The sequence below is a fragment of the Centruroides sculpturatus genome, unplaced genomic scaffold (genome assembly GCF_000671375.1).
Source record: "Centruroides sculpturatus isolate CEXI.00-Female unplaced genomic scaffold, Cexi_2.0 scaffold22, whole genome shotgun sequence".
NCBI classification, from domain to species: domain Eukaryota; kingdom Metazoa; phylum Arthropoda; class Arachnida; order Scorpiones; family Buthidae; genus Centruroides; species Centruroides sculpturatus.
Window position 1 is genome coordinate 576,419 of NW_019384323.1, and position 13,494 is coordinate 589,912.

Sequence of the window (13,494 nt, forward strand, 5' to 3'; positions counted from 1 at the left end):
GTTTTGAATTCTAAAGATAATTCCGGAAATTCTGAAAAATCCCTTTTAAAATCTCCGCTTAACGACAACGAAAACATTCGAATGATTATTATTCAAGAAGAATCTCGTTAAATTATACCAAATTTCTAATTAATGAACAGGACAATATATTATATTGTGTTAGAATCGCTTAAGTTAAAACGATTATAAAATCCCAAGCCCGACATCATCACCGGTATTAATTGGTAATAAAACAATGTTTGGATGTATAATAAATTATTTTTTAAAGTTTATTTAATTCAAAAAATATACAAATATAAAAACACTTGAAATTCAACAGAGTTAGAGAATATAAAAATAGCGAGAAAGAGAAAAAATGCATATAGATTTTTTGAATTTCCATTTCTTTTATAGAAAAATATAAAATCTTTCGCCAAGTTTCGATATCTGTTTGCATGGATACGTTCAAAGAAATCTACTTAAAAATTTTCTACGTATTAAAAGTTTAATATGTAGGACCCATCACTTCGAAATCGAATAAAATAAAAGGATAATATATTAAAGATTTCACGCTGCCGGTTCTCTACGCGTTAATTTTAATGGTATAAAATAACTTATAATAATTTTGGGAGTTTGATACTCGAGAAGAACGTACGAGTACTGTACAGTACATGGGTTATTGAAATTGACTTTGCATCCCGGTAGCCAGTCCGACGTTATTATAATCTCTGTCAACCGGTAGTTTAGCGACAATTCGTATGTTGAAAATGAAATTGTATCATTTTATCGATGGTTAAAGTATTACAGTATTACTTGACTAAATACAAAACTTAAGTAAACATTGGTTGGAAGAAAGCTAAATATTTATAAATGTTATCGAGTAATTAAAACTAATATTACCGTAATAATTAGTAGCAATATTTAATTGTGATGCGTGTCTTTATTCGCAGCCATATCAACTATAATTGATTTCTTAGATTCAAAAACATTTGTGTTATAATATATACTGTATATATATATATATGATGGTGGTAAAACTTGCCGCAAAGATATACGCGGTGGCGGATTACCCGATAGGCGCCTAGGGCCCGGTCGTTTCCGGGGGCCTCAAACATTACGTAGGAAAAACTTTAGTAAACTTTTAGAAAATGTATATTATAAATAGAAATCTTATTATTTAAAGCTTTTATTGTTTTTTTAATATTAAAAACCCACTTTTACAAAATTGCGCCTAGGGCCTGACGAAAACGTAATCCGCCATCGAATATAACATCCAATTCTACAATTATTTCGTAGATAAATATAAATTCTAAGAAGCTTTCTTCGTACGAAATAAACGAATATAAATTATTTAATTTGGCCGTAACCTAAACAAATAAGAGAGACACATTTAAATAAAGAAAGAAAAGCAGGTAATTTTCATGGAGAATTTAAAAAGAGAAGACAAAAATGTATTAAGAGAAAAATGAAACGATTTAAAGAAAACTTGGAAGAACAAACGGAGGGAGATAGTTGCTGCTTATTTCCTGTAAGCAAATGCGAAAGCGGCGCAACATCTCCCCGTACAGGTGGAAGTAGAAAGTGGATCGATTGAATCCCAAGATATATATATAGAGAGAAGGCAGAGTCACTTACTGGTTTGTCTTATTCGAACCGGACACGGCGTACACCAAACTCACAATGAAAAGGTCTTTACGTGCACCGCAGGCATTATCTCTAGTGGAAAGATGAAAGCTTGATCGGTTTGTCACTCGTCACACTTCAGATATGGGCTGCAAGTACACAAAAACTGTAAATGCTAATCTCAAGAAGAAAGAAGCCAACAAAAAGAATTCTCCTTTATTAAAAGACGAAAAACCCGACTTGACTAATCAACAAAAGGCTCTCGTACTTAATACTTGGAAGCTTTTAGTAGAAAATATATCTCGTGTTGGGGTCATCACATTCATGAGGTAAGCTTCGATTTGTCCTATCGATTTAAAGGACGGCTTCTAAAATGTATATTTTATAATATTCGTAAATGGAGAATGGAATTCGAAATATTAACTTTAAATAATTATTCAGCAATGCAACCATTAATTAATAATTCCAAATTATTAAGTATATTAAAATGTATTAAAGGCGATAATCATTTTAAAATTAATTCATTTATTATAGGCTATATATGTAAACTTACATTTAATTTTCCAAAAAAATTATTAATTGAATATTGATCCGTCATCTTTTAAATATTATTATTATTAGAAATTATCGAATCGAAATTTACGAAAAACGCATTAATTAGCCTGTGTACAAAACAAAATTAAAAATACAGTAATTTAAATTTAATTTTGCTTATTAAAATAAACCAAAAGTTGGTTTCATTAAAATGTATTTAATTTTTTAAAAAATTTTCTTATAAAATTTAAAAAATTAATTTAATATCTTCTTATATAAACAAGAAAAGAAATAGAGGTGAGAAAATTTCTTTTAAATTGTTGTCCGAAATCTTTTATTAAATTTCATTTCAATTTAAAATTTTCAACGCTGTGTTAAGAGTTTTTTATTATTAAATAAGGCTTATAGTACATTCTGTTTCAAACTTTCTTAAGGTAAACACAGCAAACGAGTGAAGCTTATCAAAATATTTGACGTGTACTGCGCGTAAATGTTTTCAAAAATACTATAGCTAAGTACAAAATAACGATAAAGTTGCGTGTATTCAATTATAATTATCTTCTTCTATAAACTAGAAAATTATATTTATTCTTCACCCGCCACTAAATTAGTGTGTGTAGTGTTAATCTGTCAGTGGAATAAAACGCATTGTTTCCGAAACGGTTGTTGTCTAGGCGCTTTTCCGCTTGGAATAATGCCTTTAGGCATCGAATCACTAAGTAAATTCTATAGTAAGACAGATGTCAAAATGCCACAATGTCTCGATATCGACTTTCCCGGCAAACTGGCGTTTTGAGCATAGAAATATGACCGTATATAAATTAAATGCCCTATTTTAAACGCTATTACTACTAAGTATGAGATGTTTAGTGTTGCAGCACATGTGTCGAGTTTTGTTCTTGTTCTGTTCTAAAGAAATTAAAAGACAAGGAAAGAAAAGCTTTGTGATATTTGTCTTTGCAATCGCTTCTGTATAAACTTTATCAACATGTTATTGATTTCTTTATTGAAAGGAGTTAAAATAACGAAGTGCGAGTTAAGTCAGCTATCAGATTTAATCACAACGGTGCTTCTTATTCTTTCGTGCCAAGAAAGAAAAAGAAACTACTGTTGTCTGTGTCTTACACAAATAAGAATAAGAAAAATACTCAGAAGATTATATTTTATGGATTTCTGTATATTATTTATCTAAAAGAAAGGGTTGATGGCTTTCTTTTAAATCTGTTGCGTACACACTTTCAAGTATGTGTACTGTACAGTTTTTGAAAAAAGTCATTTTATTATAAGGAAAAATATATAGATTTTTCTCAAGATCTATTTCTAAAGCAAGACAAACAACGTAAATTTTTGTCCTATTTTCCTTTCGTTTTTGGTAATTTCTATGGCTGTGAGTGAATAATTTATTAACGGACTTATATCTATCGCTCCTTCTTCCTCTACGGCAGGGCTGTCCAACTGGCGGCCCGCGGGACGTATACGGCCCGCCAAATAATTTTTACGGCCCCCGAGTACATTTTACTATGAATAAATTTATGTTACTAAATTATTATTATTAATATTAAAATTATTTTACTACGTGAAAATTTAAATTTAATTTGAATTTAAAGTAGGTACTATTTAGTTTGCGTAACTTCACTTAACCTGGCTGAGTACAGCAGCAACCTTCTTGGCCCCCGAAATGTTTGGTGAAGAAAATATGGCCCGCGGGCTATGATAAGTTGGACAGCGCTGCTCTACGGTATTTTTCATGAAAATAGACTAAATATCCGCAGTATTTTTTATCATTGTTTAACAATTTCACCAGCTTGATTAACAAGTTTATTAATTATTGTATTGACGTTAGAGTTTTCAACGACGATACATTATTATTAAAATTTAAACCTTTATTACGCTGGCCGTTACGTAGACACCATTAAAGGTTTAGTGAATTGCATCCATCATTCTTGCAAAATTCTTAATAAACCAAAATCTTATTAGCAAACTTTAGTCAAAGCACTTTAGTAGCATGTTCATTGAAGTATTATGACATTTACTTATTGGCAGAATGGTGTTAAAACGTAATTATCCGGCATCCTCGCTGAGTTTATCATACTGGAAGCAATTCAATTTCTTCTCTTTGTTTCTAAACTTTAACCCAGAAATTGTAAAATACGAGATTACGTCTAAAATATTAAAATAATCTTCCACATATTAAAGATAAAAATAGTAATAAATAAATTTTACGGAGGATAAAATTGCTTTGGTTTTAATCCTCGGCTGTTAAGAATATTGACTTTAGGTTATAAATCTTAGTTGTCGCCGAAATTTATACAACTTAAAGTTTCGAGCTCTTTCTAGATAGATTGCCACGTCTTTACGGATAAATTTGATCAATCCGCTGCACTTAAATACGGTAAAAACGAAGAAAACTCGTCTGTTAAATTGGGCAAAAATGAAGAAATTACCCGTGCAAAGGAAAGAACTCATACGCTTACTGCTTAAGAAAGCGCTGTGCACAGTTTGAAATAATCTTACGCCATTCGACGAAAAATAAAATAAAATATTTAAGTTAAAAAAGTTTTGCTGGTTTTTTCGTCAGTGGATTTTGGTTCTTTCTTAGCAATTTACTGGCAACTGTTATTATTGAGCAATTTGATTTATCTATTGTCATGGATGTGCGAGAAGAGTTTTTCTCGTTTAATGACAGTAGCTGTTAGGTCGCTTCTTCCTTTTATCGTATTGCCGCATCTCATCCTTCTTCCATAAAACAGATAATATAATTCTTCAAACAATACGACAAAAAATTAAATTATCTATTTTAAACACGGAATTTATTCTATTTTCCTAACCCTTTACTGGAGTAATACGTTTGTATTTCTCCAAGCTCCGCTTACGTACGCGCTTCGCTAATAAAATATATTATTTTAGCCGGCTTTAATTAAATGTAAATTTAATTAATTTTATGAGAAAAAAATGGAAGAGTAAATATTTTCTTTACTGAAAATTAAATTATTATTTCCTAAATTTTTGCGCAATCCATTTAAATATTTGTTGGGGTTTTTATATTATTAGATTTTATAATTTGATGGTTAGAGTAGCATTTAAAAATCACCGGAATACTCTTAAAAGTTAAAAAGAAAATTGTGGAAAATTAATTATAAAATTTGACTAAAACTAACAATATTCTATTGTGTCGATAAGATCCGAGTTAACAAAAGATTTGCGCTCGAGTTTTTTACTCGTTAAAACAATGAAAATCATTTTGGACAGATAAATAAAAGGGAAATCCGTAGACATAAAAACGAAAAAATCAATTTTGCAATTTTTATGCCCGAGTATTGCATTTAAACAAGACTGTTTTTATTTTTAAACTTATTCTACATTTTCTTAGGGCTACTTTTCCGAAGCTACTTAAAGAATAAATTTATTTAAAGAATGTAAACGCTATCAAATATCGCTTACTATATAAACATCTTTAATCAAATCCACACAATCGACAAAGAAAATAAAAAAGGCCAGAATTCATTTATGTATTCTTTTTCACTTTTCCGACCGATATCCTCAGTTCTCGAGTCATCAAATAGCTTTTCCTACGGCTACAAAAGCATCCCAGGTTAGGAATATAATTTTTTAAAACAAACACGAAAATATACATTTAAATATAAAGTAATAAAATGTAAGTAACCAAGCGTCGTGTTTAAGTAGAGACTTTTTAATGCCGTATATTCGCGTATAAAGTAATAAAACTTAGATACAATATTCTATAATTGTTCATTCATTTCTTTAGAAAAGAATTTACTCTTCTGTTTTACTATTGCCACGTCACGAACCAAAATAAATCCCACTTCGCGTGCATAAAATTGAAAATTTACAAGAAAAATAACATTTGTCATCCGGTAAAATGAATGCCGAAAAGTTATTTGAATACGCGAATATAAATTTTTATTACGGTAGTAAAAATATTACTACTGTAAGAAAAAGGTAAGTGGAAGTGTATTTGAAATTGTCTCGGTGCGCTAGTTGGGAAGAAGTATAAAGTATTGTCTAATTCGTAGCGAAGGTTTTAAAGAAAAAATTAAAATGCGTGTTTTTAGTTGATCCATATCGTGTATATGTCGAGTAAGGCGACGTAAACGTATATTAAGTTTTTATAACCCGAAGGAATAAAAATGAACCAGAATTTCGCATCCATCTTTCGTACGCTCCGAAGCGAAAATATTCTTAAATCTGTTTAAATTATCGTCGGGCGTATCTTTAAAATACAACTTTCCGTTTAAAGAAATATGAAATTCTTACCAAAAACATTTTCTTTATTTAATTCGATCCTCCGTTAATTATTTAAGTCGAAAATCAATTAATAATATTACTGGAATGTCGGTGGTGTGGCCATAAAGACCGATTGGGAATTTCAGAATTAGGTCTTCACAGCGCGCGATTAGTGTAGATTAACGGAAAACTAATTAAATAGCTCGCTACACTGTTGGAACCGCGATACGAAACTCGAATCGGTGTTTAATAAAAGCCGCGTTACAACAACGACAACCAGACGATTGTGAAATTAAATAAGAACCATCTCATAACCGGACTGTCCGTTCTTCATCCGGGGTTTGCGCCACACACTTTTTCACACAGGAAACTTTTTTTAATCTATTTTTTCATCGACAATCGAGTCTTATTTTAAAAGTTGTCTTATAATATAATAGATATGGGTTGATAATGATAATAACGATGATAATAATAATAATAAGCTCAAAGCCCAAGCGGTTAGGAGTTGAAAATTGAAATTTAGTACACGGTTAGGCTACGTCACGAGAATGTAGACGAAGAACAGACTTTCCAAAATTTCCCCCGCGGAGGCGGGAGAGGGTGAAGGATTATCCCGAATTCGGATATTACTGTATTATTATAAATGCTGTTTTTCGCGAGAAATCGAACGTGTTTTCAGACCCATCTAAAAATTCTCTAATTACTCTCGGAAGAGGGTGAACCTAATTCTTGCACCGGGAAAAAACGGGTAAGATCGGCTATAATCCAATAATCTGAATTTTCGCTATCGTCAGTTTTTGCTCGAGCAACGCTAGTTCTTAATAAAAATCTATGCAATTCCAATGTATAATTGTTTTTTGTTGTTGTAAAAAATCTCTAATCCACAGGAATTTTTTCCCAATCGATAAGCCGTAGTTAAAGTTAGGCTAAAATATGTGTTAGAAAAAAGGGTCCCTCACCCTCCTAAATTACAGAATAACTTTAAATTTTTCGTGGAAGTTGACGTATTCTAAAAGTCGGAAAGCGGCCATCCACCCACCCGGCAAAAATCTTAAGTTTACAACGCTGTACTTTACGTAAGCAGACAGAGAACTAATTCGATCACTACGGGTTTTTCCCATAACGAATGGCAGTAGCTCAAAGCTAATGTACGAGAAGGAAACAGATGTTAATTAATAAAGAAAAACTCTGGGGAAAATAAGAGACAAAGTAAATCATTAATTAATAAAAAGTTTCTTTTTATGTTTTATCGTACGTCACACTTGCGGAATTTCTTTTCTAACGTAAAAAATCCACCGCATAACTTAATTCCCCCTTTCCTCCAATTACAGTTTCCAAAATTAATTTTATATTATATTTTATTTTTTTAAAAGCTAAAGCGAATTTTTTTCTACCTCGGGAAAAATTATACGAGTGCAACAATTGATTTCATTACCGTAATAGCTTTAGCTGGGAAGCCCGGAGATATTTTCCTAGTTTATTGTTTAATAATAAAAGTAAGAACTTTAAATTTTCGGGAAGAATTTATATAAACCGAAAACGAATAAAAGAATCGACGTTAATTAATTAAAAGGATAAATTGTTTAACTTTCCGTTAAGCTTTTAAAAGAAATGCGTCAGACGAAGACGAAACCGCGTTAGATTTTCTCCAAACAATTTCGACGGACACTTCGTTGGTAACTTCTTTTTCAGATTTATATTTAAATTTTCATTTAAAAATGGTTAAAAGCCGTTTAAATTCGGGACATTTATTCTGGTCCAGACGCTTAAAATTCTTTACTCCGCGTCATTCTTTTCGGCAATGTTCCGAAACCGTCTCAATTATAAATTCTTTTATAATTTATTTTTAAAAAATATAACGTCGGGCGTGGCATTTTTGTATATTTACATTTACTTTATCGATACGCTTACGTTTATTAACGGTATTGGGCGGAGCGTGAAAAATAATATCCACTCCACTACCGAATGCCAGCAAAAATAGCGAAATGCTAATGGCCTACAATATTTATTCTTTTAATCACTATATCAGTGTATTTCTATTAATAGGACTTATCATACTGGTGTACAAGATTGCAGACTCACAGTTACACAGATTAAAATTGTTTTATTTTCAATTACCTGTTCAATTAATTATTTTCCTATTAATAGAAATACACTGATATAGTGATTAAAAGAATAATTTTGATTAAATTAAGGACATAGATGCATATTAATTAGCCTACAATATTTATTTAATTTATATTTTAAATGGAATAACTAAACCTATAACCTAAAACGGAAATTTGTGCTTAGAGTTTAAATAGCGTGACAAAAGATAAGCGATGAAATATAACGAATAAATATGGTATAAATGCCGAAACGTAATGATAAAATCGTCACGCCACGGCTACACTTTTAACAAACGAACCCGCACTACAATATTATTTTGTCTATCGAATTTTATATAATGTTAACGTACGCGGGCCGCGCGGTTTTCCTTTGGAATTTAACGATCGCGCCGTCATCAAATAATAACCGCGTTTGGTACAATACTTTGTCGAGAAAAGTGTCGAGTCTGCATTCGGTTTCCAGTTGCAACCGTGCAGTTTGACCGGAGGCATTTGCCATTTCCGGTTATTTCGTCGCGATATTGCTTGGGTTTGCATTCGCCTTTCCTTTAATACTTTCGTGTAAAAAAGAATATAACAGAAATGATTACGTGGAACCGGATCGATGTCGAGTCTAACCAATTAGAGTAGAGTGGGGCAATGTTAGCGGGGGTGCGGATATAATTAGTTGCGCGAATGTCGGGTTAGCCACACCAGTTAGTTTACGCGACTTAATAACAACCCGCTTGGCGGGAATAGTTTAGTTCGGGCAAAACTTATTTTTCGTCTTTCCTATATAATATTTCGATTGTCTACGTACTGTAGTACATTTCATAATTATATATAAACTGTTTTAAAGTAAATCATTCTTTAGATATTTCTGTAAACTCGTTTCTCGGTCGCATTACGGTGGACTAAACGTTTAGAAATGATCTGTGTCTAGATGGCAGTATCTGTTTTTGAAAAGAATGATTTTGCGGGGCAAATGCTGGCGCGCAATCGTGGGAAAAAAGTGCGCGTGCAAACTTCAACCCCGATGATGTCATTGTTTTCGAATTGGAGTATCGATTGTTTCAGAATTTATAAGGACAAAACTCAAAGAAAAATATGTACTCCGAAGATAACGGCAACTGTAAACCGGAGGCTTGCGCCGGGCGATTTTAGGCGTAGTGTAGCGAACGACTTAGACGTTACAGAAGCTGCTCCGCTACAGAGATCGAGAAAAGGGTTTGGCGTTGCGAAACTAGGACGGTTCGCAGCGTAGCGACTTTCTACGGACTTACACGCAAAGACCTAAGATTAGCTTTTGAATATACTCAGAAGCAGCCACAAAGTTCAACCACCGAACCGTTGCTCTTTTTAATGCGTTCGAGACTTATTATGCAGAAGCACGAAACCGCTGGCTAGTAATAACCCGGGAAGAGTTAACTCACAATTCCAGGTAGCAGAATTATTTGGCACCGCATAATGTAGGTAGGTGCACTTCGGTGGACAAAACCGTCGAAGCTTTTGAGACGCGTGGGATTGTGCCTGTGGACTCTGGAGTGTTGAGAAATGAGGATTCTTCATCTTATGCAGTAATAGATAAGCACGTTGATACAGAAAGACAAATATCTGCAGTAGCGGAGAGAGGGATCGATAAAGAAGCCTCATCATCTAAAGAAATAGATGCAGTTCCATCTACGTCTAGACCCAACGATTTCAATCTGTCTGCCCTGCGGAAATGCTCCCAAAAGAAAAGGTTACCGCAACAAAGAAGGAGGAAAGAAAAAATTTCAAAATAAGGAATTGGCCTTATAAGAATACTTTAGAGTCAAAAGCAAAAGATACATTTCTCAACCACTTACCTTCGGTAGTAACGTAAACCGCATAAAACACCTCATTTCGCCGAGGAAAACGTTTAATAATCGACTGGTTCTACGAGTCATCCTCGAACGTTAAATTACATTCTATCGTTAAAATATATCATTCTAACAAAATTTCCAATACAATAAATTTAAATACGAATAAAAGAAGACCAAACAATTTTTAAAAAATGAACGATACGTTCATCTTTTTAAAAATTAATTTGGTCTTTAAATCAAATTAATAATGAAAGATGAAACATAAAATATAATTATAATAAATGTGTTAATGTATATCGAGAAGCCAAAAATGAAAATGCGATACGGCTTCCTTTGTCCGAAGGTCAATCTATATGTTTTAATTTTTTCTCCACTATATATTTCCACGCTGATAGTAATTCTTCGGCTTTCTGGCTTACAGACACCAGTCCATTATCCCGCTTCTGTATATTTCTAACTTATCCACGGCCAACGTCTCCATTTTACAATTGAGTCTTTCACCCGCGCCGCGGTGGACAACACCGCGCAACACCGTTCTTTTTCGATATTGTATTTATGTTCTGTTAAGGCGTACTTGGAGATTTCCTTTTGTGACTTCGATGCATTCTTTTTTGACTTCCAATTGTTCGTTTTGACACGGAATTCTAGACTCTTGCTCGTTCTTGGTTTTTGTTTGTCATTTCTAAGAAAAGAGCGCCCACCATTTACAGACTTCTCGGTTTACGATGAACCGGTTAACGTAGTGTACGGGCTTATCATTTATGGGTACAGTACGTTCGTAAAGTCAAACGAGTTAAACGCGTTAGTAACGAATCGTTCGAAAAGTAGTAGTCTCGCTCAGTGCGCGTGCTCTGCGGTGACGACGTTTCGAACGAAACTCTAACGAAGCTCACGAAGGAAAGAGTTTGTTCACTTCGTTAAGAAAATGGCATCCGACGGTATCGATGTTTCTAATTCTATTCGAGTGTTTAAACCAGGCATGGCCAACATACGGCCCGCTTGCCAGACCCGGCCCGTCTAATGAATTTATGTGGCCCGCGATAATCTTTCAAGTATTGAAATCCGAATAGCTCGATGAAAAATTCTGACGCCTAAAAAAAGGTCAACAACTCACCGCGCGTTTAGAGTTAATTAACCCTCCATTACAAATCTCTTAAGACAGCGTAGAACGTTGATAATGCATGATAATGTGAAAAATGTATCTGTAATCTCTATCTACAATTCAGTCTCTACGGGGTGACACCGCAACCAGATCTCGCACCGCCTCAAAATCTTCTTAGAGGCAGCCTCTGGTTCGACCCGTGGAAAGAGTTTTCTTTCCAATCCGACCCGGGGGCAAAAACGGTTGGCCACCCCTGGTTTAAACTGTGAATTAAAAGATGAAATGATAGAAATAACTGTCCACCCGAAGCAATGTAAGAAGAATATTTCGGATAAGGCCGCACTAGCAACCTTCGTATCTTCGGTTTTAGAAACAGCCATTTAGTTGTAAACGAGTCGTTCGAAAAGTCTAACGAAATAAGAATAACGATGACGTCATTCTCGTTTGACTCGTTCGACTTTACTAACGTACCCTAAAACGTCCTCTCGAATTCGGCCCGGTTTTTCTTAAATTCAGTGACCGAACGGAATACTCGACCGTTAAAAGCACCGAACCCAGCCGGGGACGATGATTTAGGCTCGGAAGAAGCCCTCATTTTAAAAAATGCGATAACTAATCGCATCTTTCTAAATACTGTAATTCACGATTTTGTTATTTTTTATACGATGTAATGATTTTGATATTGTATTGGTCGATAACAAAACTAGCAAAACGTTATCCTTAATTAATTTGAAAATCATACGCCTACGTAAGGGAGGTACCGGTACTTACCATTTTTTGTTAGTAGACTATAAGTAGAAGAAACAGCTAATACCAACCTTACCGACTTTACCCGTTATTAAACTAAGTATCTCTAATTCGTCCGTTTCTATTATTAAATAAATTATCAAAATGTCAATTATAATTATATACGTTAATTTTATCAAATTTCGAAATGCTAAATGTATGTTTTAATCACGAATAATAAAAGTTGATTATAATTTTAAAAAGAATATTCCTAAAATCGAGATGTCGCCACGTATTAGACGACGATGGCGTAAATTAAACCAAATTATAAGATCATTCCATTTAATTATTATCAGATTTCGTTTAAAGACGGAAAGTTGTCTAATGTAAGCTTTATTTGATAATTTCAATTTGAAACGGATAGATTAGTTTTGTTTTATCTGTCATGTTGCCACCTTTTCAAAATTGCTGACTCGGACATTTTAAAATTACGATGTTATACTTAGAAATAAAAAAATTCGGTTTTTATTGTGAGTAGAAAATAAAAATTTTTTTATTAGAAGGTACACGATATATTATTAAAGTAATACAATAATCACATGTGGCATACAAAAAATAATTAATAACTGTCCGATGTCGATATTGATTGCAAAAAGTAAGAATATTTTGTTTCGTCATAATTTCGCAATCTACCCGAAAATTGAATTTAAAAACCGGCCTGTTGGCAATACTATTATCTGTTATGGATAAGGATGCACCGATAAGTAAAATGGCCGATTACCGATTACCGATTAATCGGCCATGCATTATCGGCCGATACCGATTAATCGGCCGATTAGTGTTAATAATTTATTGCATTAATAGTGTGAGATCCTGGAGTTAATTATACAGTTAATTATAATGTGGTAAAAACCCATTTTTCTCCACCTGGTATTTCCATCTCCCTCGGGTCAGGTAAACAAGAGACGATCGAATATCCTCACAAAATCAACTGTTTCTAAAATAAATCTCAACACCTAATTGTTGACGCATGTTTAAAAAGCTGAAGTGTTTCTGTGTTTAACAGAAACAAAATATATTTCTTTAACCGCTTACATTTGGACAGCAACTACAAACAATTCTCCTTTCTTAAGTGTAACAGCTCACTGGTTGAAGGATGATTTTCAGCAGGAAAGAGCTGTTTTGCAAATTGTTTCCTTTGAAGGTTCCCACACAGCTACAGGAATCAGTGAACAGTTAAAAATTGTTCTTGAACAGTATGAGTTGACAAGTGATAAGATATTCTTAGTACTAAGAGATTCTGCAGCAAATCTGGTAGCTGGAATTAGGAATTGCAACTTAGAAGCATTATCAT

General features: G+C 33.3%; 1 protein-coding gene across 1 annotated transcript in view; it reads left to right on the top strand.

Annotated features, from left to right (window-relative positions):
* Nucleotides 1-1,544: 1,544 nt before the first annotated feature.
* LOC111625954 (non-symbiotic hemoglobin 1-like) overlaps nucleotides 1,545-13,494 on the top strand; it is a 31,064-nt gene continuing 19,114 nt past the window's right edge. Inside the window, exon 1 of the mRNA XM_023369218.1 lies at nucleotides 1,545-1,931. Within this exon, the coding sequence (XP_023224986.1) occupies nucleotides 1,747-1,931 (185 nt within the window). The 5' untranslated portion in view covers nucleotides 1,545-1,746. The remainder of the gene's footprint in view (nucleotides 1,932-13,494) is intronic.